This window comes from Myotis myotis, unplaced genomic scaffold (assembly GCF_014108235.1).
Source record: "Myotis myotis isolate mMyoMyo1 unplaced genomic scaffold, mMyoMyo1.p scaffold_m19_p_12, whole genome shotgun sequence".
Lineage (NCBI taxonomy): Eukaryota > Metazoa > Chordata > Mammalia > Chiroptera > Vespertilionidae > Myotis > Myotis myotis.
Window position 1 is genome coordinate 6725878 of NW_023416316.1, and position 22751 is coordinate 6748628.

At 61.2% G+C, this 22751-nt stretch overlaps 1 protein-coding gene across 2 annotated transcripts in view; it reads left to right on the forward strand.

Annotated features, from left to right (window-relative positions):
• NR5A1 (nuclear receptor subfamily 5 group A member 1) overlaps nt 1-18173 on the forward strand; it is a 39920-nt gene extending 21747 nt beyond the window's left edge. For both annotated transcript variants that reach the window (XM_036329695.1, XM_036329694.1), the window contains exons 4-7: nt 110-735; nt 7369-7488; nt 9327-9474; nt 16484-18173. In XM_036329695.1, the coding sequence (XP_036185588.1) occupies nt 110-735; nt 7369-7488; nt 9327-9474; nt 16484-16731 (1142 nt within the window). In that variant the 3' untranslated portion in view covers nt 16732-18173. The remainder of the gene's footprint in view (nt 1-109; nt 736-7368; nt 7489-9326; nt 9475-16483) is intronic.
• The last annotated feature ends 4578 nt before the right edge of the window (nt 18174-22751 follow it).

The following is a 22751-nucleotide window of genomic DNA, read 5'->3' on the forward strand; positions in this document are numbered from 1 at the left end:
GGGAGCCATCACAGGGTCCTGAGCTGGGAGTGACACAGACAGAGCTGTTTGGGAAAGACCTGGAGTGGGTGGTCTGGAGGGTGAGCCTGACCCCCACCTCTGCCCACAGCTGTCCGTGCTGACCGCATGCGTGGTGGCCGGAACAAATTTGGGCCCATGTACAAGCGGGACCGGGCCCTGAAGCAGCAGAAGAAGGCACAGATTCGAGCCAATGGCTTCAAGATGGAGACAGGCCCCCCAGCGGGGGTGCCCCCACCGCCCCCACCCCCACCGGACTACTTGCTACCCCCTGGCCTGCATGCGCCGGAGCCCAAGGGCCTGGCCTCTGGGCCACCTGCTGGGCCACTGGGCGACTTTGGGGCCCCAGCACTGCCCATGGCCGTGCCTGGTACCCACGGGCCCTTGGCCGGCTACCTGTATCCTACCTTCCCTGGCCGTGCCATCAAGTCCGAGTACCCAGAGCCCTACGCCAGCCCGCCACAGCCCGGGCCGCCCTATGGCTACCCAGAGCCCTTCTCCGGAGGGCCTGGCGTGCCTGAGCTCATCCTGCAGCTGCTGCAGCTGGAGCCAGATGAGGACCAGGTGCGGGCGCGCATCCTGGGCTGCCTGCAGGAACCGACCAAAGGCCGCTCCGAACAGCCTGCGCCCTTCAGCCTGCTGTGCAGGATGGCTGACCAGACCTTCATCTCCATCGTCGACTGGGCACGCAGGTGCATGGTCTTCAAGGAGCTGGAGGTGAGTCCCCCATCCCACCTGCCAGGCAGCTGGCTCTGGGGTGTCCTCTTGGCTGCCCAAGTCTCAGTCTCTCGGTCACCCCTGGGAGGGGGCCGTCCTGCCCACTGGCTAAGGCCCTGTCTGGCAGCAGGAGGCATGAGGAGCATTTCTGGTCCTTTGCAGCATTCCTTGCCTCCCCACTCCTCTCCTCCCTCTCTCTCCTCTATTTTTTGAGTCTCTATCTTTCACAGCCTTTGCTTCTTTTATCTCTGCCTCTCTCCTTCTTCCCTTCTCCCTCTCTCTCTCCCTCTCCTGGGTGTGCTGTCTCTCTGCTTCTCTGTGTTTCTCCAGCCCTTTTTGTCTCCCTGTCTTTTTCTCTCCTAGTCTGGGTCTCTACAGGCCCTGATCTCCCTTCCTCTGAGACCCTAGGCTCCCAAAGGGCTAGCGGAGTCCTGGGAGACGGTCTCAGGCTGCCCCAGCCCAACGTCAGGGAGAGGGTCCACCCCACCCTGTCTCTCCCTTTGGAGAAGCCACCAAGCCCCGCCAGCCTCAGATGTCATAGGTGGGAGTCTTAGTGTCTCGGAGTTTGGAATGCTCATGGGCCTGATTCCCAGCCAAGGTGAAGGGGCTTATTGTCCCTGCCTCTCTCGTGCACAGTGGTCGGTCCCATGTGTATGTGTATCTGCGTGTTTGTGTGTGTGTGTGGAGGGGGGGGGAGCGAGTGAGAGGGCAGGTGGAGATTGCAGGGCCTGCACAATCCAGAGGAGGTCGGCTTCCTCCACTGCTCAGCCCTCCACCCCCCTGGGCTGAGGTACCTGCAACTAAAGCGGCAGGAGAAACTGAAGCCAGACGAGGAAGAACTTGCCAGTCACCTTGCCTAGTGGTTTGAAGGGCCCACGGCCTGGCAGCTGTCCCTCTAGCACCCTGACTCCCTATGATCAGCGTGTTCTGCCAACCTCAGAGGCACCCCAAATCCAGCCAAGGCCCGACACCCTGGCTGGGCACAGGCCCTTGTTAGCCCAGGCCTATTGGTGTTTGCCTTGCCTGGGCCGGCCCTCCTAGCTGTTCCTGGGCTGGGTGTAAACAGCAGGACCCGTCGCCCTCCCTGCTGGGGCCACGGCAGCCTTGAGCAGCACTCAGTGCTGACGCCACTCAGGCCTGGGCTTCCTCCAGGGGCAGGTGGCCAGATGGGCCAGGGGCGCTGCCAGCGGGCTGGGCATGGGGGGGGCAGATTAGGTGAGGATAGGCACGGAGCCCTTGAGGCATCATGTGGCCGGAGGCCTGGGTTACTCTGGGAGTCAAGAACCGGCGGTGATTCGATAGCCAAGGGCCTATCTTGGCTGAGGCCTGGGGACATGCCAGGTGTCATGGGTGGGTGGGTCTTTTCACCCCTGCCTCCCGTCTGGGCTGCCCTCATAGATGGGACAGGAGACAGGGCCTTGAACAGCCCCACCTGCCTGCTCCTCGTGGCTGGAGGCCCTGGTGGGGATGAGGACCCAGGACCCTTGGGTTGGTGGCCAGACCTCCCATGAGCCCCTTGTGCAGAAGGGAGGAGGAGCAGGGCATTCCGGCCTTCCAGAACCCTGGATCCAGGGGCAGGGCACTTCCTCTGGCCGCCTTCCTAGTCTCTCGGGGTTTTTCACGCAGGATGGGAAGGGCTTTTGTCCCAGCTTTGCTGAGTGTTTTTTCCTGCTTCTGGCTTCTCTGTGGTCCAAACCTTCCTGCTTCCCCTTCCCAGAGTCTCTGAATTGAGCCCAGGAATCTGAACCATGGTCCCCACCCTCTGTAAGGGAGCCTTGCAAATACGTACCAGCCCAGCCCTTAGAGGGCCCCTCAGGAGCCACAAAGAACTCGTTTCCCACTGGGCCACCTCCCACAGGAGGGGAGACAGAGAAGTGGGAGGGTTGCTGAGCGACCTGTCCTCCCTTTTGGCCGACCGTGCATCCCCCGGCTCCAGGCAGGGTACACTTCAGCAGACAGCAAAGGGGGCTCCCTAGCTCTGGGAGCCGGGCAGCCCTTGAGCTGGATGCTGGGCACCTTGGACCCAGGAAGCTGCCAAACTAGAGGAGGAGACAGACGTGCCTGCAGGTGATGCCCACACAGGGTGCCCGGGGCCCTGAGAGCAATGGAAAGGGGCCCAGGGAGCCCAGCGGGAGAGTGGAACACCCTAAAGAAGTTAGGGAAGGTTTCTTTGGTCCGTGCTTTTCCAGAACACACCTGAGAAGGTGCAGGCATTTCAGCAAGTGGGAGCACATAGGCTAAGGCCCAGTGGGAGCACACAGGAAGGCATCCTGTGTCAGGGAGCTCCAGGGGGGCCTTGAGGCGGGGCTGGAGAGGTTGGCAGGGCCAGAAGCAGAGCTTGGACCAGTGGGTGATGGGCCAGGCTGGCTGGAGCCCCACACCCTCTTCCCCGGGGCCACTCGGCTCTCTGTGAAGCTAATGACGTCCCGATGTTTAGCGAAGGCCTGGGTCTTGGCTGCGCTGTCAGAGGTGCTGGGGGCTCAGATGTTGGGGCTCCAGATGCCCCTTTGGGGTTCTCCTCCTCCATCCTGTCTCTCAGCTTGGATGTCCCTCTGCCTCCATTTTTCCATCTCACACATCACGGCCTGTTAGGTCTGACAGTGGCACTGAAGTGAATAGCAACAGCCAGAATCAGAGAGACCTGTGTTCAAGTCCCCGCTCTGCCACTTTCCAGGTGTGGGGCTTTGGGCAAGTCACTTTACTGCTCCAGAGCTCCACTTCCTTATCTGTAAAATGGGGAGAGTTGATACAGATTCCACCCTGTATGGCTGTTGTAAGGATTTAGTGAGCGAGGAGGGTAGAGCATGTAGCACAGGGAGCAGCGTTCCCCTCCTGACCGGCTTCTTTGCTGCTCCGTGATTCACTGTGTGCGTGCAGGCGGCATACGGCCTGGTTTGGGAAGCGTGGGGAGACACCTGGAGACCATGCTCCCTGGGCACTGGAGTTCTGGGAGGAGATGGGGCCCGCCTGGCCCTGGCCAGGTAGCGGAAACCCACCTGTACCTGCTGCTCAGTCGGGGGCAGTGCGCAAGCCCAGCCGGCCAGCCTGTCTGGACAGCTCCCAGGAAGGACAGGCTGGGGCGGATGCAAGATAGGAATAAGCGAGGGGAGGCGAGGGCCGGGAGTGCCTAATGACCCATCTCGACATCACTTCACCCCGACACCCAGCTCCGAGGCCCCCGACTGGCAACAGGTCTCTCTGCTCAGATATATGGCTTCATCTAAGCGGCAGTAACTCTGTCAGTCCTGGACTGACAAACGGCGGGCCCGCCGGCCACTGGGCGGAGAGCGCCGTGGCCAGCCCGTGGCATGTCAGCCGCTGGAGAATTACAGAGCCCGCTGGCCTTCGGCCGCCAGACCAGCCGGACCCCAGGGGGCTCCGGAGGGGGGCCTGCTGGGAGGGAGGTCAGCTCTGCACCCATAAATACCCCGTCTCCGAGGCAGGCTGCAAGTGTCAAGGCTCCAGGAAGATTTGTGGCCGACAGCAGGAGGGACGGGTGGTGGTGGGCCAGGCGACAGGCCAGGCTGACGAGGGACCCCAGGGCCTGGGCGGCAAACGCCTTGTTCCCTGGGCGGCAGGGCGGACTGGGGCAGAGGAGGAGCCTTTTGCTCCGGGAGAAACTTGTGGAAGGTGGAACCAGCCCTCTTTGGTTAAGTGAGCCTCTTAGCCACCTGCTTCCCATGGAGAGGGGCTGGCGGCTGCGCCTCTGGTGTTTTTATTTTAATAGAGAAAGAAGAGAGTGTGTGTGTTCATCTGTGTGGGGAGGTTGGTGTCTTTATGTGTCCATCTGTCCATGGAGGGGAGGCGCGCGTGAAGAGTCTGGCAGGAAAGACTGCTCTGACCCAAAGAGGCTAGGAACTCGGCGCAGAGACGGACGGGTGGCCCAGTGGGAAGTCATACAAAGGGCACTGGGCACCAAAGCTTAGCCACCGTGCTGCCCGCCTGCGCCCCTGCAGCTCCTATCACCCCCTGGGCAGGGCCACCCCCACCCCGGGGCCTGAGGTCTGGGTACAGAGCCTGCTGCAGGGCTTGGCCCGCGGTCACGGTGACCCCTTCTGCTTTCTGCCCGGGGCTCAGCCCGCTTATCTCCTAATTCTCCCCCTTATCTCTCGCTCTTCCCTCTTCCCACCCCCTGTTCCTCCTAACCAGGCACAAGGGTGTCTGCTCCCGAGGGCCCCATGGGTGGGGGCAGATCCCAGCCCTGCATGTCCTCCCTTCTCCTCTGCCTCCAACGGGGTCACCCAGGTTGGGCCAGTGTGACTCCTGGGCTGGTCCCAACTACCTGGGCCTCAGGCAGTTCCCGGCCCCCTCCCCCTCCCAAGATGAGCCCAGTTCGGGGGCATCTGGGCAGAGCCCAGCTCCCCATGTTGCCCGAGGCGAGCCTCCGTGTCCTTCTCTGGAATAGGGGCCGAATGTTGCCAGGGCTGAGCCGCGGTCAGGGCCTGGTCGTAGGCACCCGCCAAGCCTTGCCTCCTCCCTGGGGTGGGTGGGGAGGCCTCCTGCCAGGTCTCTGGGCCTGGCCCCTGCAGAGGACAGAGGAGGCGAGACAAGGAGGTTTCGTGCTTCCCCCTTGCGCTGTGGCTGAGCTGGGGGACCCCTGGCTGGGTTCCTGTTCTGACAATAATGGGGCTCTAGGAAGAACTTGGTCCCGAGAGGAGAGAGAGGTTTGGGTTCTTGACATGAAGATGGGATGAGGCAGGGAGGCTGGGAGGCTGGGGACTCAGTGCAGGAAGAGACTGACCCCCTCCTGTCCTCAGCCGTGTCCTCAGCCATGTGCGCTGGGGAAGGGTGGGCAGGGAGGCCTGGCTGTGTGTCCTGCTGCTCACTTTGCTCTTTGCCCACTTCATGTTGCCCAGGACTGCCCTGGGCAGAGGAGGGGAACAGAGAGGAGGGGCTTCTACCCCACAGAAGAGAAAGCTCAGGCCAGGGGCTGCCTGGCCCCTCTGCCCTCAGGGTTGGAGTAGCTCCTCTGTGGCTGTCTTGGGGAGCACATGCTTGTCCATCAACTGCTCACTGACACCTCCTCTGGGGGCCCAGTCCTGCCTTCCCAGGTCCCACAGGTACCGGGGAAACAGAGGCAAGAATAATGCCATCAGATGTGGCAGGTGCCACATCCAGAGGACGGTGAGGGCACCGAGCAAGGAGGAAGGATTGGTGAGGGCTTCCTGGGGGAGGCAAAGAGCCTGCATGAAACCCTGGGTGGCAAGGACAGGTCTTAATCCATGCTGGGTGGCTAGGAGCACCATCTGCAACCAGACAGAGCTGTGTGACCCTCTGTGGACATCTGTGGGCTCATACCTCTCTCCATAGATGGGACAACAGTTACACCAACCTCGGGGTTATAGAGCTGCAGTCCAGCGGCTGTCAGCTATCATGGTTTGTGTTCGCTCTAGGGCGGCACCCAGGAAGGTGCCCAGAGGTATCTGCTGGTCGATGGTGGCTGGCTGGTGAGCTGCAGAGGCTAAGAGGGACCGGGGTCTGTGCTGTGTCTTCCTAGGGCAGTGATGGCGAACCTATGACATGCGAACTCATTTTTTTGGTTGATTTTTCTTTGTTAACTGGCATTTAAATATATAAAATAAATATCAAAAATATAAATCTTTGTTTTACTATGGTTGCAAAGATCAAAAAATTTCTACATGTGACACGGCACCAGAGTTAAGTTAGGGTTTTTCAAAATGCTGGCACGCCGAGCTCAAAAGGTTCGCCGTCACTGTCCTAGGGTGACCTACAGCACCAGTGCCGGCTCTGAACAACCAGGAGGGCTCAGGATTTGTCACTGTGGGGAGTAGTGCACTAAGAGCAGCAGCTATGGCCCTGGCCTGTGATCCCAGGAGGGTCCCTCACCCTCTCCAGGAGGTTTACATCAGGGCGTCCCTCCTGGCTTTCTCCTCACGTGGCTCTGAGTACCGCCCTCCCCCAGCTGGGAGTGCCCACTCTGGCCATGTTGAATGCGTGACTCCCCAGAGCACAGGGGCGCTTGCCCAGGGCAGTCCCCGCCCTTGCACCGAGTGGCCGACCGCAGCCTGAGTGTTTACAGTCTGTGCTGCTCCTGCTCAGCGGTCAGACCTCTGCCATCACTCCTGCGGCGGGGCCGATGGCCTTCCTTTCTTGTCCTGGGCCCGAGGGCTCTGCTCGAGGCCCAGGGAAATCCCTCTGTTTTCTCTTCATGAGTGATTGGAGCTGCTAGAGATGTGACCACAGGCCAGAGGGGCACAAGTTCAAATTAATATTGCTCTTCCCTTGCATTTGAATGAGCCCTTCTCAAAGCACTCCCGTGGCTAAGCGCACCAGCATGGATTGAGTGCTGTGTGCCAGGCCGCTTCCTAATACGCTGCCCATTTTACAGATGAGACCACTGAGGTCCAGAAAGGTTACAGAACTCGCTGAAGGTCATACAACTTGTAAGAGGCAGAGCCGGGGCCTGCAGCCGGCCCTCCTGTTCTTTTGCTAGAGCCCTGCCACACTTTGAGGAAGTAGACAGGTGGGCAGACTGGGCACAGAGAAGTTGAGCAGCTTGCTCAGGTCACATACCCAGTGGAGCCTCCGCATTGAGAGTTGGAGGATGAGGGTGAGAAGAAGGTCCCCAGCCAGGCCGTGCTGGATGCAGACCCGTGCGCCGCCTCCTTGCAGGTGGCCGACCAGATGACGCTGCTGCAGAACTGCTGGAGCGAGCTGCTGGTGTTCGACCACATCTACCGCCAGATCCAGCACGGCAAGGAGGACAGCATCCTGCTGGTCATCGGGCAGGAGGTGACCGACGCTGTGCCCTGCCCCAGCCCACTGGGCACTTCCAGGATTCCGGGCCCACAAGAGGTCCCAGCCTCTCCAGGGCTGGCCCTGGGCACCCTGAATATCAGCCCATTTCCCCAAGTTCATGGGACACCCACCAGTCCGACCTCCCTCTGACTGGCCCTGGCCGTGGCCTTGAGGGGAGGCAGCCTCTGGGAGCCCTGCTCTGGGGGAAGCAGCTCTGGGGTGTTGGGAGGGTTGGGGAGACTCTAGGAGGAGGTGATGGTGGTTCCAGGTCTTGGTGGTACCAAGTGATGGTGGATCCAGGTAGTAGAAGGTATTGGGGGATATCCTTACCTCCACACAGGCAGAGGGGAGAGCATGGGGAAAGGCTGAGAGGGACATTGGGAACTCCTGAGCCCCCAGGAGCCACTGGTATGCTGGACTGGGGGTTTGGGGGATCCTGCGGGTGGGGCACAAGGTAAGAGATAAGGCTGGAGAGGTTGCTAGGGGCTAGATTGGGCAAGACTTTGCAGGCCCTAAATCCTGAGTGAGTGAGTGAGTGACTGACTGACTGAATGAATGAATGAATGAACAGAGGGGTCTGGGCTCCAAAGAGCCGTAGTCAGATTTAGGCCCCCCTAAAGCAGGGAATTGGCACTAGGATGGGAGCCCGGGGTATAGACACTCCTGAGATGGAGGGGGAGCAAGGGGACAGATTCTAGTGGGGAAGGACACAGCCAGGTGTGAGGGGCACAGGAGGGGGCAAGATGGGAGGTGAGGAAGTGAGGCAGCATCCACTACTCAGATGCCGGGCACCTGGCGGGCACCATTCCAGGAGGAGGATGGCCAGCTGGTGAGAGGAGGACGGAGGGAGGAAGAAGGGCCCAGCCTGGTGGAGGGTGGAGCACCTCGCAGGGGCAGAGGGAAGGAGGAGCAGGCTTCCCAGATGCTCCTGGGGGGGTGGGAGATGGGCCCTCTCCCGCCCCTGCCTCCACCCCAGGCCCTGGTCCTTCTGTCCCCATCCTCAGCGCTCACCCTGGGTGTCAGGCCAGGGGAATGCTGGTCCCACGGGCGTGGCTTTGAGGCCACCTGTGAATGCAAATGAAGAGTCTGAGGTGTGAGTGTGAGTGTGTCGGCCGTGCCAGCACGCAGGTGGAAGTCTCGGAGGCCATGGGACTGTCCTGTATTTTATTGTGCAAATATCTCCACGCACAGAAATGTGTGGGTATCAAGATCTGCCTGTCACCATGTCAGCGGGAACACAGACATGGGCATGTCTGTCTGTGTTGCCCTGATGTGACCATACCGGGGTGTGTGTGTGTGTGTATGTGTGTTCACTTCATGAAGTGAGTGGGTGACCCTGTGAGTGTGAAGACGTGAGCTGAGGCCCCTTCCCCAGCCGAGGGTGGGCGCGTGGGACCCAGGCAGCCGTGTGGCCCCCACCCACGTGTGTCCAGGCAGACCTGCCCCCACGCCCCGCACAGCGTGGCATTCGCTCGCAGACACAGCACAAAACACAAAAGCAGCGCGCACCCCTGGGCCTGGCAGCAGGCCTTTGTGTGTGAAGGGCCCTTCAGTCTCCCTCTGCACACACCTGCCCGGTGTCAACTCTGCTGCTACAGGGCCCTGAGCTCGCCGGGCGGGCGTGTGAGGAGGGCTGGGAAGCTCAGGCCCTGGGTGTTGGAGCTGGGAGGGCTCCTGGGGCCTGTGGAGAGGCTGCCCCCGCCTGGCACAGTTCCACGGCTGGGCACACGGACCCCCAGCCTCCACCGGAGGCCTCCCACCACGCCCTCCCCAGTCCCTGATGAGAGCTCCTGCCCGTGCCCGCCGCCCTGACCCCAGGTCTGCCCGCCCAGGTGGAGCTGAGCACGGTGGCCGCCCAGGCCGGCTCCCTGCTGCACAGCCTGGTGCTGCGGGCGCAGGAGCTCGTCCTGCAGCTGCACGCGCTGCAGCTCGACCGCCAGGAGTTCGTCTGCCTCAAGTTCCTCATCCTCTTCAGCCTCGGTGAGTGGCAAGGGTTTGGGGAGGTGGCTGGGCTGGCCCTGAGGGGGCTGTGTGCTGGGGGATCAGGGGGGCAAAGACCCTCCCTCCGTGAGGGGACCTGCTCTGACAATGGGGGTTGCTGTCTCTTGGGCTTCAGTTTCTCTCTTTGAAAGTAGAGCGGGCCAAGATGAGCAGTCTAGGACTGGCCCTTTATGAAATGCGGACCCCTTCTGAGAATTCGGTGAATTCCCAGCTGAAAGGTGGAGACAAGTGCCCCTGCCACCTCCAGGGAACACCGTGCGGTTCCTGGAGCTTCTGTTCCCTGGTCTCCTCCTGGGGTCCCTGTTTTTCCCAGTTTCCTGTTCTTCGGGGGTTGGGGGGCGTGTGCCTCCAAATTCTGACTCTGAGCTCTTTGGGGCCCAAACACCTTTGCCCATTCATCCATTCATTCATTCTACAAACTTTTGCTGCGCAACTGCCCTGTGCAAGCACCAAGGATACGCAATGAACAAAAAAGACCCAAATCCCTCTCTGCAAGGAGCTGACCTTCTCTTGGGGGGAGAGGCAATGAGCAGGAGATGTCAGCTCAAATATATAAATTGGTGGATGCTTAGTGAAATGATAGCCTGAAAGATTGCGGTAAGCGCTAAGGAGGGGAAAATGCAGGGAAGGGGGAGAGGGCGAGCCCAGCCACCGTGTGCCCCGCGCCCCAAGGCTCTGGGGTTGCCTCCGTTGCCTTCCCTACCCGCCCAGCCTGTGCTGCTCCAGTTTCCACCGTCCTCTCGGCTCTCAGAAGGATGGCCTCCTTCCGTCCTCCCTCTCCCAGCAAGCCATCTCCATCCAAGGTCCTCCCTGTGCCCAGCAATGCTGCGAACATAGGTTTCCCTTACTCTCAGTGGCTCCCCGTCCAGGCAAGGCCTTCAGCCAGTCATCAGGACTGGACAGAGACATGGGAGACCCAGGGTGGGGAACAAGGACTCTGCCTGGTAGGCTTCCTGGAAGAGGGACATCTGAGTAGGGCCTCAGAGGATGTGTAGGAGTTGGCTGGGGGGATAAACCTTTCTCAGAGGCGTCGGTGGGATGGGAGGTTGGAACAGGGGCCTCACCCGGGGAGGAGGCAGGATTTGAGACTTAGTCTCTGTGGCAGATGGCTTCATAGGCACAGCCTGGCAAGGGTGTGTCTACCCAAGAGTGGGGGCGTTGGGGAAGAGGTGGGCTGGAGAGGGGATTGTGGAGCGTTGGCTGTGCTCAGTCCATGGCGGGGGGGCTGGGTGCCCGGGCTGGTCTCACTCAGCAGGCTGGTAGCCGAGGGCTCATCTGCAAGGCTGCAGGGTTTGGTAGGGGACAGCCATGGTGGGGCTGGGGTTTGAATCTTGAGCAGCCGGCTAGGAGGGTGACCTGAGGCCCTTGGAGGAGCCGCAGGGGCGCAGGCCAGGCTGGCTCCAGCAGGGGGAAGCCCCCCTTCCTCTGCCCTCAGTGGTACCCTCCTCCCAACCTTGCTGAGAGCTGCCGGGCTCGGGGCCTGGCTTAGGCCGAAGCCGTGGACGGCTGTGGTTGGGGATGTGGAGGCTCCAGGAGCGTGGTGTGTGTGCGCCTTTGTGTGGGTGTCTTCGTTTTCCCACAAGCGCAGACTGTGGGCTTCTGCAGGCTCGTGTTCTTGTGGGTCACACTGTGGAGACTGAGTGTGACTGGGGAGTGACGCGGGAGGGAGGGGAGGGTTTGGACTGCTGGGTGGTGCTTGGGTGCTGGGGGCCGTAGCCTGGGCGTGTGGGCTCTGTGGCAGTCTGGGTGGTGTGTGAGGCGACCTGACCACCATCAGGAGGCCACCAGGAAGGTCCTGGGGAGGGTTGGTGGAGGGGGTGCTGCCGGCCACCCACCCTGGTCCCTCCATCTGTCCTTGGACACGCCCTGCAGGACAGGGACCATGTCGTGGCTTTCAGGCTGCCCAGGCCTGAGGCCCACGCCCTGTGGCCCAGCCCCCTTCCCACCAAAGCCTAGGCGCTGGGGCTGCCGGGTCCAGCAGAGCCCTGGTCTCCAGCAGGAGACCCACCCAGAGGCCAGCACAGCTGAGCCCAGCCCTCTCCCCGGGGCCAGGCGAGGCACCACGCTCAGAGCCTGGAGTGCCCGCCCCTTCACGCTAACCTTCATCCTGTTTTCCGGAGGAGGCAGCTGAGGCCTGAGAGCCCACGAGTCCACGGTGCTTGTGGGACCAGGCTGGAGGGGTGGGGTGGAGGAGGGGTGTGTGTGTGTGTGTGTGTGTGTGTGTGTGTGTGTGTGCGTGCTATGTGTGCACTCATGCCAGGCAGGATGCAGTGGTGATTAGCAATGGGAACTAGCTACGGACCACCTGGGTTCTAAATCGGGACTCTCTCGGGCTGTGTGCCCTTGAGGAAGTCACTGCCCTCTCTGAGCCTCTCTTGCCCCGTCCTAATAATCCTTAACTTGCTACGAGGATTGAATGAGAGAATTCCCTCGGAATGTGTGCCAGTATTGCCTTCATCATGACCATCATTATTAAGTTAATGAGCAAATGAACACGTTAATGGATGGAGTGAATGAATGAGCGAGTCGGTCTCCGTCTTCACTGCACGCCGTGTGTCTGGCACAGGGCCTGGCCTTTGGGGCTGAGGTGGCTGGGGGAGAGCACCGGGCCTGGTAGGCCAGAAACCCTAGCGAGGTTGGGGCTACGGGAGGATGAGGCCCCAGGGCCTGGGCCTGCGGGAGCTCATGGAGGGCAGGAGAGAGGAGGCCACGTGAGCCGTGTGCAAGGCCTTGAATGCCGAGCCCAGTGCCTTGACCCTTCCCTAGGGAAGGACCGTCAGCTGGCGTCACAGGACCAAGCCTGCAGTTAGCAAGGTGCTTCCCACGCAGCCTGGGAAAGGGCCGAGCCCTGCGGGCGGGAGGGCCACGTGGAGAAATCTGGGCATGATGAGGGGGGAGATTTTCCCAGAGTCTAGGAAGTGAGAGGGGGCTCCTCCATGACCACCAGAGCTGGGTGCCCAGACCTCCAGCTGGCATGTGGGCATCCCCCTTCCTGGGCTGCGCAGCCTGGACCCGGGTGATGCCTGCCCCCCCACCACCCCACCGCCCTCCCGCCCGCTCAGCACCCCCTTCTCGCCTGCCTCCGCAGAAGGGTGCCATTTGGTGTCTAAATAGCCGTCTCAGGCAGGCGAGGAGGCAGGTAAGGAGGTTTAATTAGAATTAGTGCCTCTCTCCTGGCAATCACGGTGTTTATGAAGATGGCCCGGCGGGCTTTGTTCCCCAGAGGACTTAATCGAAGCTTAATGGATTGACCTAACATTCGATTTCCTGACTTCCATTGAGGCGGCGGCAGCAGCATTCCCTTAAGCGTTTGCAATTTACCCACTGCTCCGCGCCAACAAAAGGCAGCCTGAATAGCAGCCCCACTCGAGGGGCCATTGTGCGGGGGGCGCCTGCCTGAGTCACCACTATTGGGACAACATTCTTTATGCCTCGCTGGAATGAAAGGATTATTCAAATATTCAATTAAACCGTGAAAAGGGGGCTTTGCTGAGAACCTGGGGGCCCCCAGCTCCGCAGAGCTAGCAGGCTGCTCTCCGAGGCGGGGGTGCCATCTCCCGGCCCCTCCCGCCTCCACCACCAGGATTGCCGGGAGCTGAGCAGGCTCGGGGACCCACGCAGGCTTGTCTCGAAGGTGCCCTGCTCCAAGCTGCAGCAGCTCAGCGCCAGGGCGGGGCACACAGATTGGATCCTGTTCGTGGGTGCCTTGGGAGGCGGAGGGTGATCGACCCCCATTTTTCAGACCATCGGGAAGCGGAGGCTCCGACAGGGGAAGGGCCTTACTTGCCCAAGGTCACCCGCTGGAGGTGGAGGTGGGATTTGAACCCCTGACACGTGAAGGGGCGCCTCCAGGTTTGTGTGAGCCCTGCTCCTCCTCTGATGGGTGAAGGGGGTGGTGTTCTGTAGGATGTTACCTCTGTTACACCCGTTACCCCACCGTCTTCACACGGTCCTGTTTGCAGGGGGGGGACTGCGGGGGGGTGCTGGGAGGCTGGGAGAAGGGGCGGGACTGGACCGTGGTCTCCTCCAAGATGAGGGCCACAAAGTTGAGTCTGGAGCCTAGAGTAGCCTCCCTGGGGAGACCTGGGAGCCCAGGTGGGAGGTCTTGGATGGGACTCCTGGATTGGATGAAACGTAAAGTTACCACGTCCAGTCTTCCAGGAACCAAGACCCAGCTTGAGCCCATCCCTGCTCACTCTTAGGGCTTTGGAGCCAGTGAGACGTGGGTCTGAATGCAGACTCTGCATCTACTCTGTGTCCCAGGCACACCTCACTGTCCCTACACCAGGGGGTGCCCTTTCCTGCCTGCCTGAGTGTCTGTGGGGATTAACTGAGCTGGGAGCAAGGTGTCTGGTGGGTGCCCAGCAAAGAGCCGCGGGACCCTCGGCGCTGCTGGGAGGGGCTGTCCCCGAGGCGTGCCTGTCCTGCACCAGCCCTGCCCTCCGCCCTGCTGTCCCTGGTGCAGGGCTGCTGAGAACAGTAAATCCGGGAAAAGCCAGGCTGGTCCTCCTGCCCCCTCCCCCGCCTGCCTCTACTGCAGCATCCCAGCCAGTCTCCCCCTCCTGCCCCCCTCAGCTACTTCTCTGGGCCCTCTACCGCTGTGTGGCCTTGAGCTGGTCCCTACCCTTCCCTGGACCCCCAGCCCTACTGTGAATTGTCAGAAGACAATGTCAGGAGAATTGCCCAGCCTGGGGGATGGTGCTGTGAAGGAGAGGGGACAGTATTAAGATGGAAAAAGGCTGCCATAGGGATGGAACTAGGTAGGGGGCAGGGGGAAGGGGGGGCTTCCCATGACCTTTGAGTGCATCCGTCCAGAGCAGGCCAAGCTAAGGAGCAGGGCTGCCGTGCCGGTTGCTCACTGCAAGGGCACCCGGGCAGGGAGGGAGCAGGGGCTGGCATCCAGCTTGTGTGCCCCAGGCCCGGCTGTTTCTGTGGACAAGGGGGAACTTCTGTCCAAGTGGCACGAGGTGCCGTACGGACTGGAGGCGACCCCGGGGAGGCCAGGAAGAAGATGACCCTGGCTTCCTTACCGAAGGGAGGTAAGGGGGCTGGGAGCGGGGGTGGAGGATTGGGGCCAGGTCCTGCCATACGCCCTGGGCCCAGCTCGTGTTTCCCTAAATCCAACTTTGGACAACACAGGCCTCAGCGGGCACACTGGGGGCGGCTGGGGATCAGGGTTGCCAGGAGCCCCAGCTCTCCTGGCGCAGTGGGTGTTAAGAGGGATTAGGAGGGCCAAGGGCTGCACACACCGCCTGCAGGGGTAGGGCTGGGGCTGAGGGGGTGGAGGGGATGTGGACAGACAGACGGCCATTTTCTGAGCCTCTGGATGCCACGTCCCAGGCGAGTCCCCGCTAGGATTTGGGGGTGAGGGACCAGTTCTGTGGATTCCTGCTGACCCTCAGCCTCCAGGCAAGGCACCACCTGGACACGCTGCCTGGGAGCTGAAAGACACCCGCAAGCCGTGATGAGGGCTCGGGCGACAGGAAACTGACCCTCGCCTGGCACTCCTGGGGGCCGGGTACCCGTGCAGGCCTCTGCACCCACGCTCTTGCCCCTGCAAGGTGGGCGCGGCCCCTTTCAGAGGAAGAAGGCCTTTCAGGCTGGGAGGGGCAGGGTGCAGGCCATTGCTCCTAAATGATGGGGCTGGGATTTGAGCCCCATCCATCTCCGAAGACATTTTTTTCCCCGGTCTTTTCACTGGACCTTGGTGTGGGGGGTGCATTGACCACACTCCTCTGTCCATGCACAAAGGACCACTGGCCGGTGCAGAGCCAGCGCCCTCGGCTCCCTGCCATGGGCATCGTTCCTTCCCGTGTAGCTCGGGGCCTCTTGTTTGTCCCTGTTCTTACGTAACCTGCCTGCTTTGTGCACACGCTTCTAATTTATGTAGAGATCTTTGCCTTATAGACCTCATTCTGGATCTACCTGGTCTGTTTTTTTCCACTCAGCCTCCTGCTTGTAAAGACTCATCCATTTTCTGTGTTATCTGCTCCATCACTACTACTACAGGCCACCTCCCCGTCACCATGAATACCGCTACAGTGGGCATCCGTGGCCCCGGGGCCCATGGGAGCATCTCCTGGTGGTACTGGAGCCTCTGGATGGTCAGCGGGTAGACCCAAGGAGCCCCAGTCACCCTCTAGAATGGGGCCGCTAGTGCACACGCCTCGCAGCTATGAGGTGGGGCCCTCCCACTCCCACTGGTCCTCCCTGGTGCTGGGGACAGTGATGACTGGCCAGGAGGCGATGCTGTGGTGACCACCCTGGGGATGATGGCGACGGCATGGTTTTGACCTCGGGGATGGGAACGGTGATGATCATGGCTGTGGTGAGAGTTGGGATAATAATAGCTGGCCCAGCCGACAGATTGGGCCATATTACATGTCAGACACTGTTTCCTAAACACCTTCCACGAATCAACTCCCTGAAGCCTCCCGACCGTCTTGTAAAATAGGTGTTATTGTCACTGCTCGTTTCACAGATGAGGAACTTGAGAGGTTAAATAATAAGGCCAGGGATACGCCGGTGAGGTGGGTGATGGTCTTGGTGAGGACGGGGGTGTTCGTCGTGACCACTGAGATGACAGCGGCAGTCCTGACGGTGGCAGGTGCTGGTGGTTGGGCGGTTGAGGGTGTGTTTGTAATAACCACAGGGATGTCGGTGCTGGTGACTGTGGGTGGCGGCGGTGCTCAACCGTGGTGATGGTGGTGATGGCGGTGATGGGGATGATCAAGGTTTGGCTGATGATGGCAGCAGTGGCCATGTTTGGGGATGTCACTGTTGGCGATGGATGATGGTGGCAGAGTTCATCACCCACGGCGGTGACGGTGGAGATGGGGATGTGGTGGTGTCGGGGAAACTGCTCGTCTGGCTGATGATGACGGTGGCAGAGCCTAGGTCTTGGTGATCATAGGGCTGTTGGGGCCGGTGACGCAGCGACGGCTGCTGATGTGATGGCGGTGGTGCTGATGGGCTCCTCCCTTTGCAGATGTGAAGTTCCTGAACAACCACAGCCTGGTGAAGGATGCTCAGGAGAAGGCCAATGCCGCCCTGCTGGATTACACCCTGTGCCACTACCCGCACTGCGGGGACAAGTTCCAGCAGCTGCTGCTGTGCTTGGTGGAGGTGCGGGCACTGAGCATGCAGGCCAAGGAGTACCTGTACCACAAGCACCTGGGCAACGAGATGCCCCGCAACAACCTGCTCATCGAGATGCTGCAAGCCAAGCAGACTTGAGCCTGGGCCGGGCGGGGCCAGGACCTGGACCGGGGCTGGGGGAGGGGTCACGGCCACCCGCTCAGCCCTCCTGATGGTTTATTTTATTATGCTGACCCAGGAGCCCCACCCTGTAGGCCGATGCCCCCTGAGCTCTCTGAAGCCCTGTGTTTGGGAAATGAGTGAGGGTGGGCAGCGCCTGGCCAAGGTGGGTGGCCCCCGCTAGCCACTGGCACTTGCCTGACACTCAAGTGCCCCCAGGCGGTGGCTGCTAGCCACCCTCTTCCCCTCCTCCTGCTCCCCGCTCCCAGTTGTCTGTCCTGGAGCCTGGAGCACAGGTCCGGGGAGGAGGTTTGGGAATCCCTGGTGGGCCTGGATGTCCCTTAGGTCAGAGGTCATCCCTTCCCCTCTCCTGGAAACAGAAGCAGAAAGCGGTTGAGTGGCATCAACTGGGGGAGAGGGGGAGTCCCCAGAACCCCCTCCAAGGGACCAGGAGGGAAGCGCTCTGTTTTGTAAACTGGGGCTAACAGTTTGCAAAATCGAACAGGGACTAGAGGACACTGGGAGATGGTGAGGACAGAGAGACCTCCTCCTCAGCCCTCTACCCCCTCTGACTCCTGCTGGGGAGAGCGCTGACGTGTTATCTGAAAAGAATTTTGCTACAGTCATCTTTCTCTCCCTCTCTCACCGGAGAAGTTCGGCACAATCAGCAGTCTAGCCCCGCCCACAGCTGGCCCGCCCAGGCTGGTATTTATCTGCACGGCTGCCAGGCAGTAGGCAAGAGGTTTTCTGTTTTGTTTGTTTTTGAATCGAGATACTCCTTGCAAGGTGTGTATGGATAGGGGCAGATTGGAGGACTGAGGCTGGGGCCTGGGGCTAGCACCACGTATAGCCCATGGTTCCTCCCCACGCACCCTCGTACGAAGGACCCCACCGGTGGTGCTGGGCCGTTGTTTCCCGGACCCCACTCCAATCCAGAGGAGAGCTGTCGCTTGCCCCTCACCCCGTCCGATGAACATCAGGGTGCCCTGTGGGGCTCAGGGTCTCTGTGGGTGGGAATACAGGTGGCCTTGGGGAGGGTGCATGGGTCTCCAGATCAGGGACATGGTGGAGAAGCCCTTCCTCGTTGGCCCTGTCCCATTAGGTCCCTTGCTGCAAACCCTCGAAGCTGGACCCCAACTCCCTGGCCTCCTGCCCTATGTCCTGAAAGACACTGAGGCACTAGGGAGAGGCCTCAGCTGTCCTCTGTCCTGGGCTGGGCACCCACCCGTCCTGCTTTCACGTCGCCATTGCAGCTTACGCTGAGCCTGCCCAGGGACTGGGCTCCCCTGCCCCCTGCCTTTCTGTCTCAGTCCCCACCCCTGCCCACTGAAGCGTGTGCCCCTGCCAAGGCCGGACACCCACAGCCCCAAACGAGAAGTGCCCTTAAGAACCCCAGCCCCCGTAGTCCTGGAATAAATTTTGCAATTAGTTTCCAGCTACCTTTGGCTATTTCCATTGTGGGGCAACGCAGAGCCTCCTGTGTGGGCTCGGGTGGGCTAAGGTGGGGCCCTGCTCTGCCTGGGATGGAGGTGACACTCAGATAACCTTTGGTTCAAAACTCTGGGCAGGCAGGATAGGGGATGGGGGAATATCAGGCCCTGTCGGCGGCTTTGGGCCCCATCTCATCTCTGGGGTCCTGCCATGTCTGGGAGATGCGGGAGCCTTCGGGGCTCAGTCTTCATTCCATCCTGGCCGTGCAGCTCGGCCACCCTCTTGGGCAGAAGAAGCAAGCATTTAATGAGCACCTACTGTCCCTGCAGTGGCCCAGTGAGACAGCAGTTACAACCCAGGAGGGTGCCCCTCGGTCAGTGACCTGCAGGGACAGTCAAACCTGGGTCCACTTGACTGGAGAGCACTGGCCGGGTCCTCTGTCCACCTGGTGGCCAGCCACAGGCCCGCGGCCTGGTTCTCTCGCGATTCCCTTGCCTCCCCCTCCCCAGCCACTTGGTGGCAGCAGTGAGCACTGCCGACATCTGAGGCTTCCGCTGCTCCAGGTGCCTTCCCGGGGCTTTGCCAGCTTCGTCAGTCTTGTCTCGTCTGTTCTCCAGAGCCCGCTATGGGCACAGAGGGGAGAAGCGGCCTGCCCAAGGGCACACCCTGAGCAGGGGCAGGGCCCTCATGCAAACCTTGACGCTGCTTGACCAACCTGGTTTGTCCCCAGGGCCACTCCTGATCCTGCCACTGTGCAAATTCAGGAAAGGCGCCCCCTCTAGGGCAAGGTAGCCCGAGGCACATAGCTTGGCAGTGGCTTTTATGCAAAGACGAAACATCCCTTTCCGCCTTGGCACCTTCTGAAGCGGAGCAGGTGCCCTGGTTCCTGCCCCCGCGGAATGTCCGCTTTTGTAGGAGACTTACTCAGATCGCAATCCAGTGTGACACATCATGTGACTGAGACAAGATGAGAAGTGACTCATTCTGCTGGGGGGGGGGGGGGGGGGGGCAGGAAGTCTCCATAGAAGGGGTGTCATCCAAACTGGGTTTTGAAGGATTGATTCCCAGGAGTTTATCAGTTAGACAACTGTTGGGGGCATTCCAGGCAGAGGAAGCAGTGTGAGCAAAGGGATGGAGGGGTGTCAGTGTTTGGGGACCCAAGAGAAGTTATTTTGTTTGGAGAGTAAAGAGATTGTATGGAAGGAAGGGTATGGAGCAGGTGGAGAGGAGACTGGACAGGACTTCTTGGTCCCTGCCCCTGGGCCCCTCCCCCCACCAGTCTGTATTAGTTGGGGGTGGGGGGAGACACGAGCCCTCTGCAAGTGAAGGGAGGGGTCAGAGGGCTTTGTGAATGCTGGCAGTAGGACCACCAAGTGCCTCGCCCAGTTCAGCGCAGCCTGGTGTCCCCTGTTCTGCAGATGATGGGCGGGGCTTCCAGAGGTTCAACAGTCCCCCATCCCCAGAAAGAAATGCCCAGGTATCTGTCCACCCCCACCCCACCCCCCATAGAATCAGTCACTTCATGTCTCCCCCAAGAAGAAACCCGGGCAGGGCTCAGGGAAGAAGCAACTTCTAAGGCTGCAGAGGGGCTGGGTCTCAGGGCTTCCCCCAGGGTGGCTGCCCTGACGCTCCTCACCTGTGCCCCTCACTGTGCCCGCCCTCTGGCCCAAGCAGCATTGGAGCCAGGCCGAGGTCAACAGGGCAGTTAGCCTCTGCACCCTGAGTCCCAGCCCCTGGGCACCCAATTTGCCTGGTCCTTGCCTTGGGGCCTACCCTGGTCAAGCCCTAACACACCATCCGTGTTCCTCACCGGGGCCCTGAAACCATTCTGCCCTAGAGACACCCAGACTCAGAGAAGAATCTTGCCTGTAGCACAGAATGGAGAGTGGCAGGACCTGGTGGCACAGCCAGGCCTGGAGTCAGGCACCTCCCGAAGCAAGACTCTCATCAGAGCTGGAGCCAGGCCTGCCCGCCCTGGCGCCGCCTCTGAGCAGTCTGCCTGCGTGGCTCCCATTCACAGGCTCTTGTGTTAACTGCACAATGGGGTGATGGGGGCCCCCAGGCTGAGGTGAGGACCTGCGGCTCTAAGGCTTCAGCACCAGTTGGGTACGCAGCAGGTGCTAAGTGTGGGCTGCACCTGCCCTGATGGTGAGGCCGGGCCATCCAGAGTCCAAAGCCAAAGTGGCAGCTGCCCTGTCCCCCTCCCCTCCCAGGGAGCCTGGCATCCTGTCCCCGTCCCCGGGCCAGGTCATCCCGGAGCGGGACAGGTCACAAGAACAGTTTTATTACGAGACACCACAGGGCCATCTGAACTTCAGATGGGGAGGACAGAGGGGAGGGACAGCCACCGACAGAAAGCTTTCTGGGGACAGAGCTGTGGGACCCGGTGGGCTTAGCGGGAGCATGGGGGACGGGAGAGGCTATGGCTGCTGGAGCAGGCAGTGGCCCACGCGGCTGTCTGTCCCTCCGGGGCCTCCATTTGGGCTTGGAGAAAAGTCCCCAAGCCCGCTAGAAACCTGGGAGGGAAGGGCACCCTTTGGGCTGGGCTGACAGAACCAGGGTGGGTGACCCCGGAACCCCCCAAGATGGGGAGGGGCTGGGAACTGAGGCTGGGGTAGGACCTTGGGTGGGAGTCCTGGCCTGGGTGCCCTGGTTTGTCTTCCTCATTCCCCCTCTGAGCCTGAGTCTCTCCATCCAAGCAACACCTGTGTGCCCGGTGGGCGTCCAGGAGGGCACAGCGCTGGCAGTCCGCGCTCCTCCCTGCGCTCCTCTGCACCCCGGCTCAGGCCACCAGAGTAGGTCGCGGGGTGGGGTTGGGGGCCAGGGAGTCGGAGGGTGGGGTCCCGTTGGGCGGAGCGGGAAGCGGCTCGGTTGCTATGAGCGGCCTTAGCAACCCGCTCATTCAGTGGAGACAAAGGCGCTGTCACTTGAGCGCAGAGGCGCGGCTGCCGCTTTCTTGTCCCCACAGACGCGCTGTGCCTGCGGGGGTGGGGGTCCCGGGGACCGCTGGGCGCGTGGAGGGGGGGCTGGGGTTGGGGGAGAGGCGGGGAGAAGTTCACGCCCCTGGGAACGCACCCGCGCTGGGCGCCTGCGGCCTCCCAACAGGCCTGCAGGGGGCGCCTGCAGCCCACTTTGTAGCCGGGCTGAGGCCACTAGGCAGGGAGGAAGGCCGCTGGGAGCATGGGGGTCCCAGACGGGGGTCCACATGGCCCCCGCTTTCACCTATGTGATTGCCCCTGCGCCGCAGTTTCCCAGCTGCCGCTGACCCTGGCTAGTCCTGGCTCCTTTTTGAGCCTCAGTTTCGCCATCTGTACAATGGGAGGTCGACGGCACCTCCATTTTCCCAGGTCACCCGATTAAAGGCAGCAAATGCCTGGGGTTTAGGACAGAGCCCAGTACGAGCTCCATAAACAGGCCTCTTGCTCCAGCTGAAAGGAATCATGGAGTTTGAGGCGGCTGACTGCCCACAGGTGCCCCCAGCACGCCCCCATCAGCTGTTCCGGGGGAAACCGAGGCCTCGGAGGAGACCACTGGCCTCTCGCTGGTTTGGAAGGCCTCTCAGAGCCCGAGGTATCGGGATGGGGGCGGGATGGGGGGCGAGGCCAGGAGGCCAGGCTTTTAGGGGGTCGGAGAGAGGGGGCGCACAGAGGAAGGCGGACTCTGGGAAGGCGGACTTCCTGCTCACTGCCCCTCCCCAGCGCCAGCTCTGGGAAGGAGACCCCAACTGACCAGCTCAGTGACCTCTCCCGAGGAGCCCAGGGTGCCAACGGGGGGCTTCTGGGCCCCCCAAGGAGCAGAGTGAGCGGAAGGCCCGTAGATTGTGAGAGATCAGGAGTGGTTGCTTCTCAAATCACTTTCAAATATTCTGTACAGTGTGGGGAAGGGTGTCCAGCGCCCAGGGGAAAGGGGCACCCCTGAGGTGGGAGCTCTACCTGAAGCCTTGAATGCTGTCAGCTCCACAGCCTGCGGACAGAGGGAGTGGTCAGGGGCCTGGGCCCCACTCCTCCTGCCCCCCTGCCCGGGGGCCCTTAGCTACCTTGGTGATAACGCCCCCTCTCCTAGTGGCCTTGGCATTCAGGTCCTGCCAGGTTGCAGTCAGCCCCTCGCAGCTGGTCACTGAGGAATGGGGGCCTGGGTCCCCAGGGGAGCCCACCACCCCAGCCCCACCTAATCCCTGTGGTTTCCCCAACCCCACTGGACACACTTGCTAGCCCCCTAGCAGAACCCGGCTGTCCCTGTCCCAGCCTCACCAGGCTCTCGGGTTCTGCAATGGAGGAGAAAGTTGTGGGGATCCTGGGATCCTGGGACTGTGGGTCCCTAGTGGGGGAAAACATTCAAGTATGTGAACTTTGGGGAGGGCTGAGGCAGGAATCTCTTTCTCTCTGCTCCCCCATTCTGGGTGGGGACCTCAAAATCAAAGGACCTAGGAATCTATTCAATGGCTTACCCTCCAGGTTAATGATGAGGAAATGGAAGGCCCAGAGAGGGAAGGTAACTTGCCCAAGGGCACACAGCAGGTGAACCAGCACTGGAACTCCTATCCTGGCCTTCAAGCCATTCAACCCAGC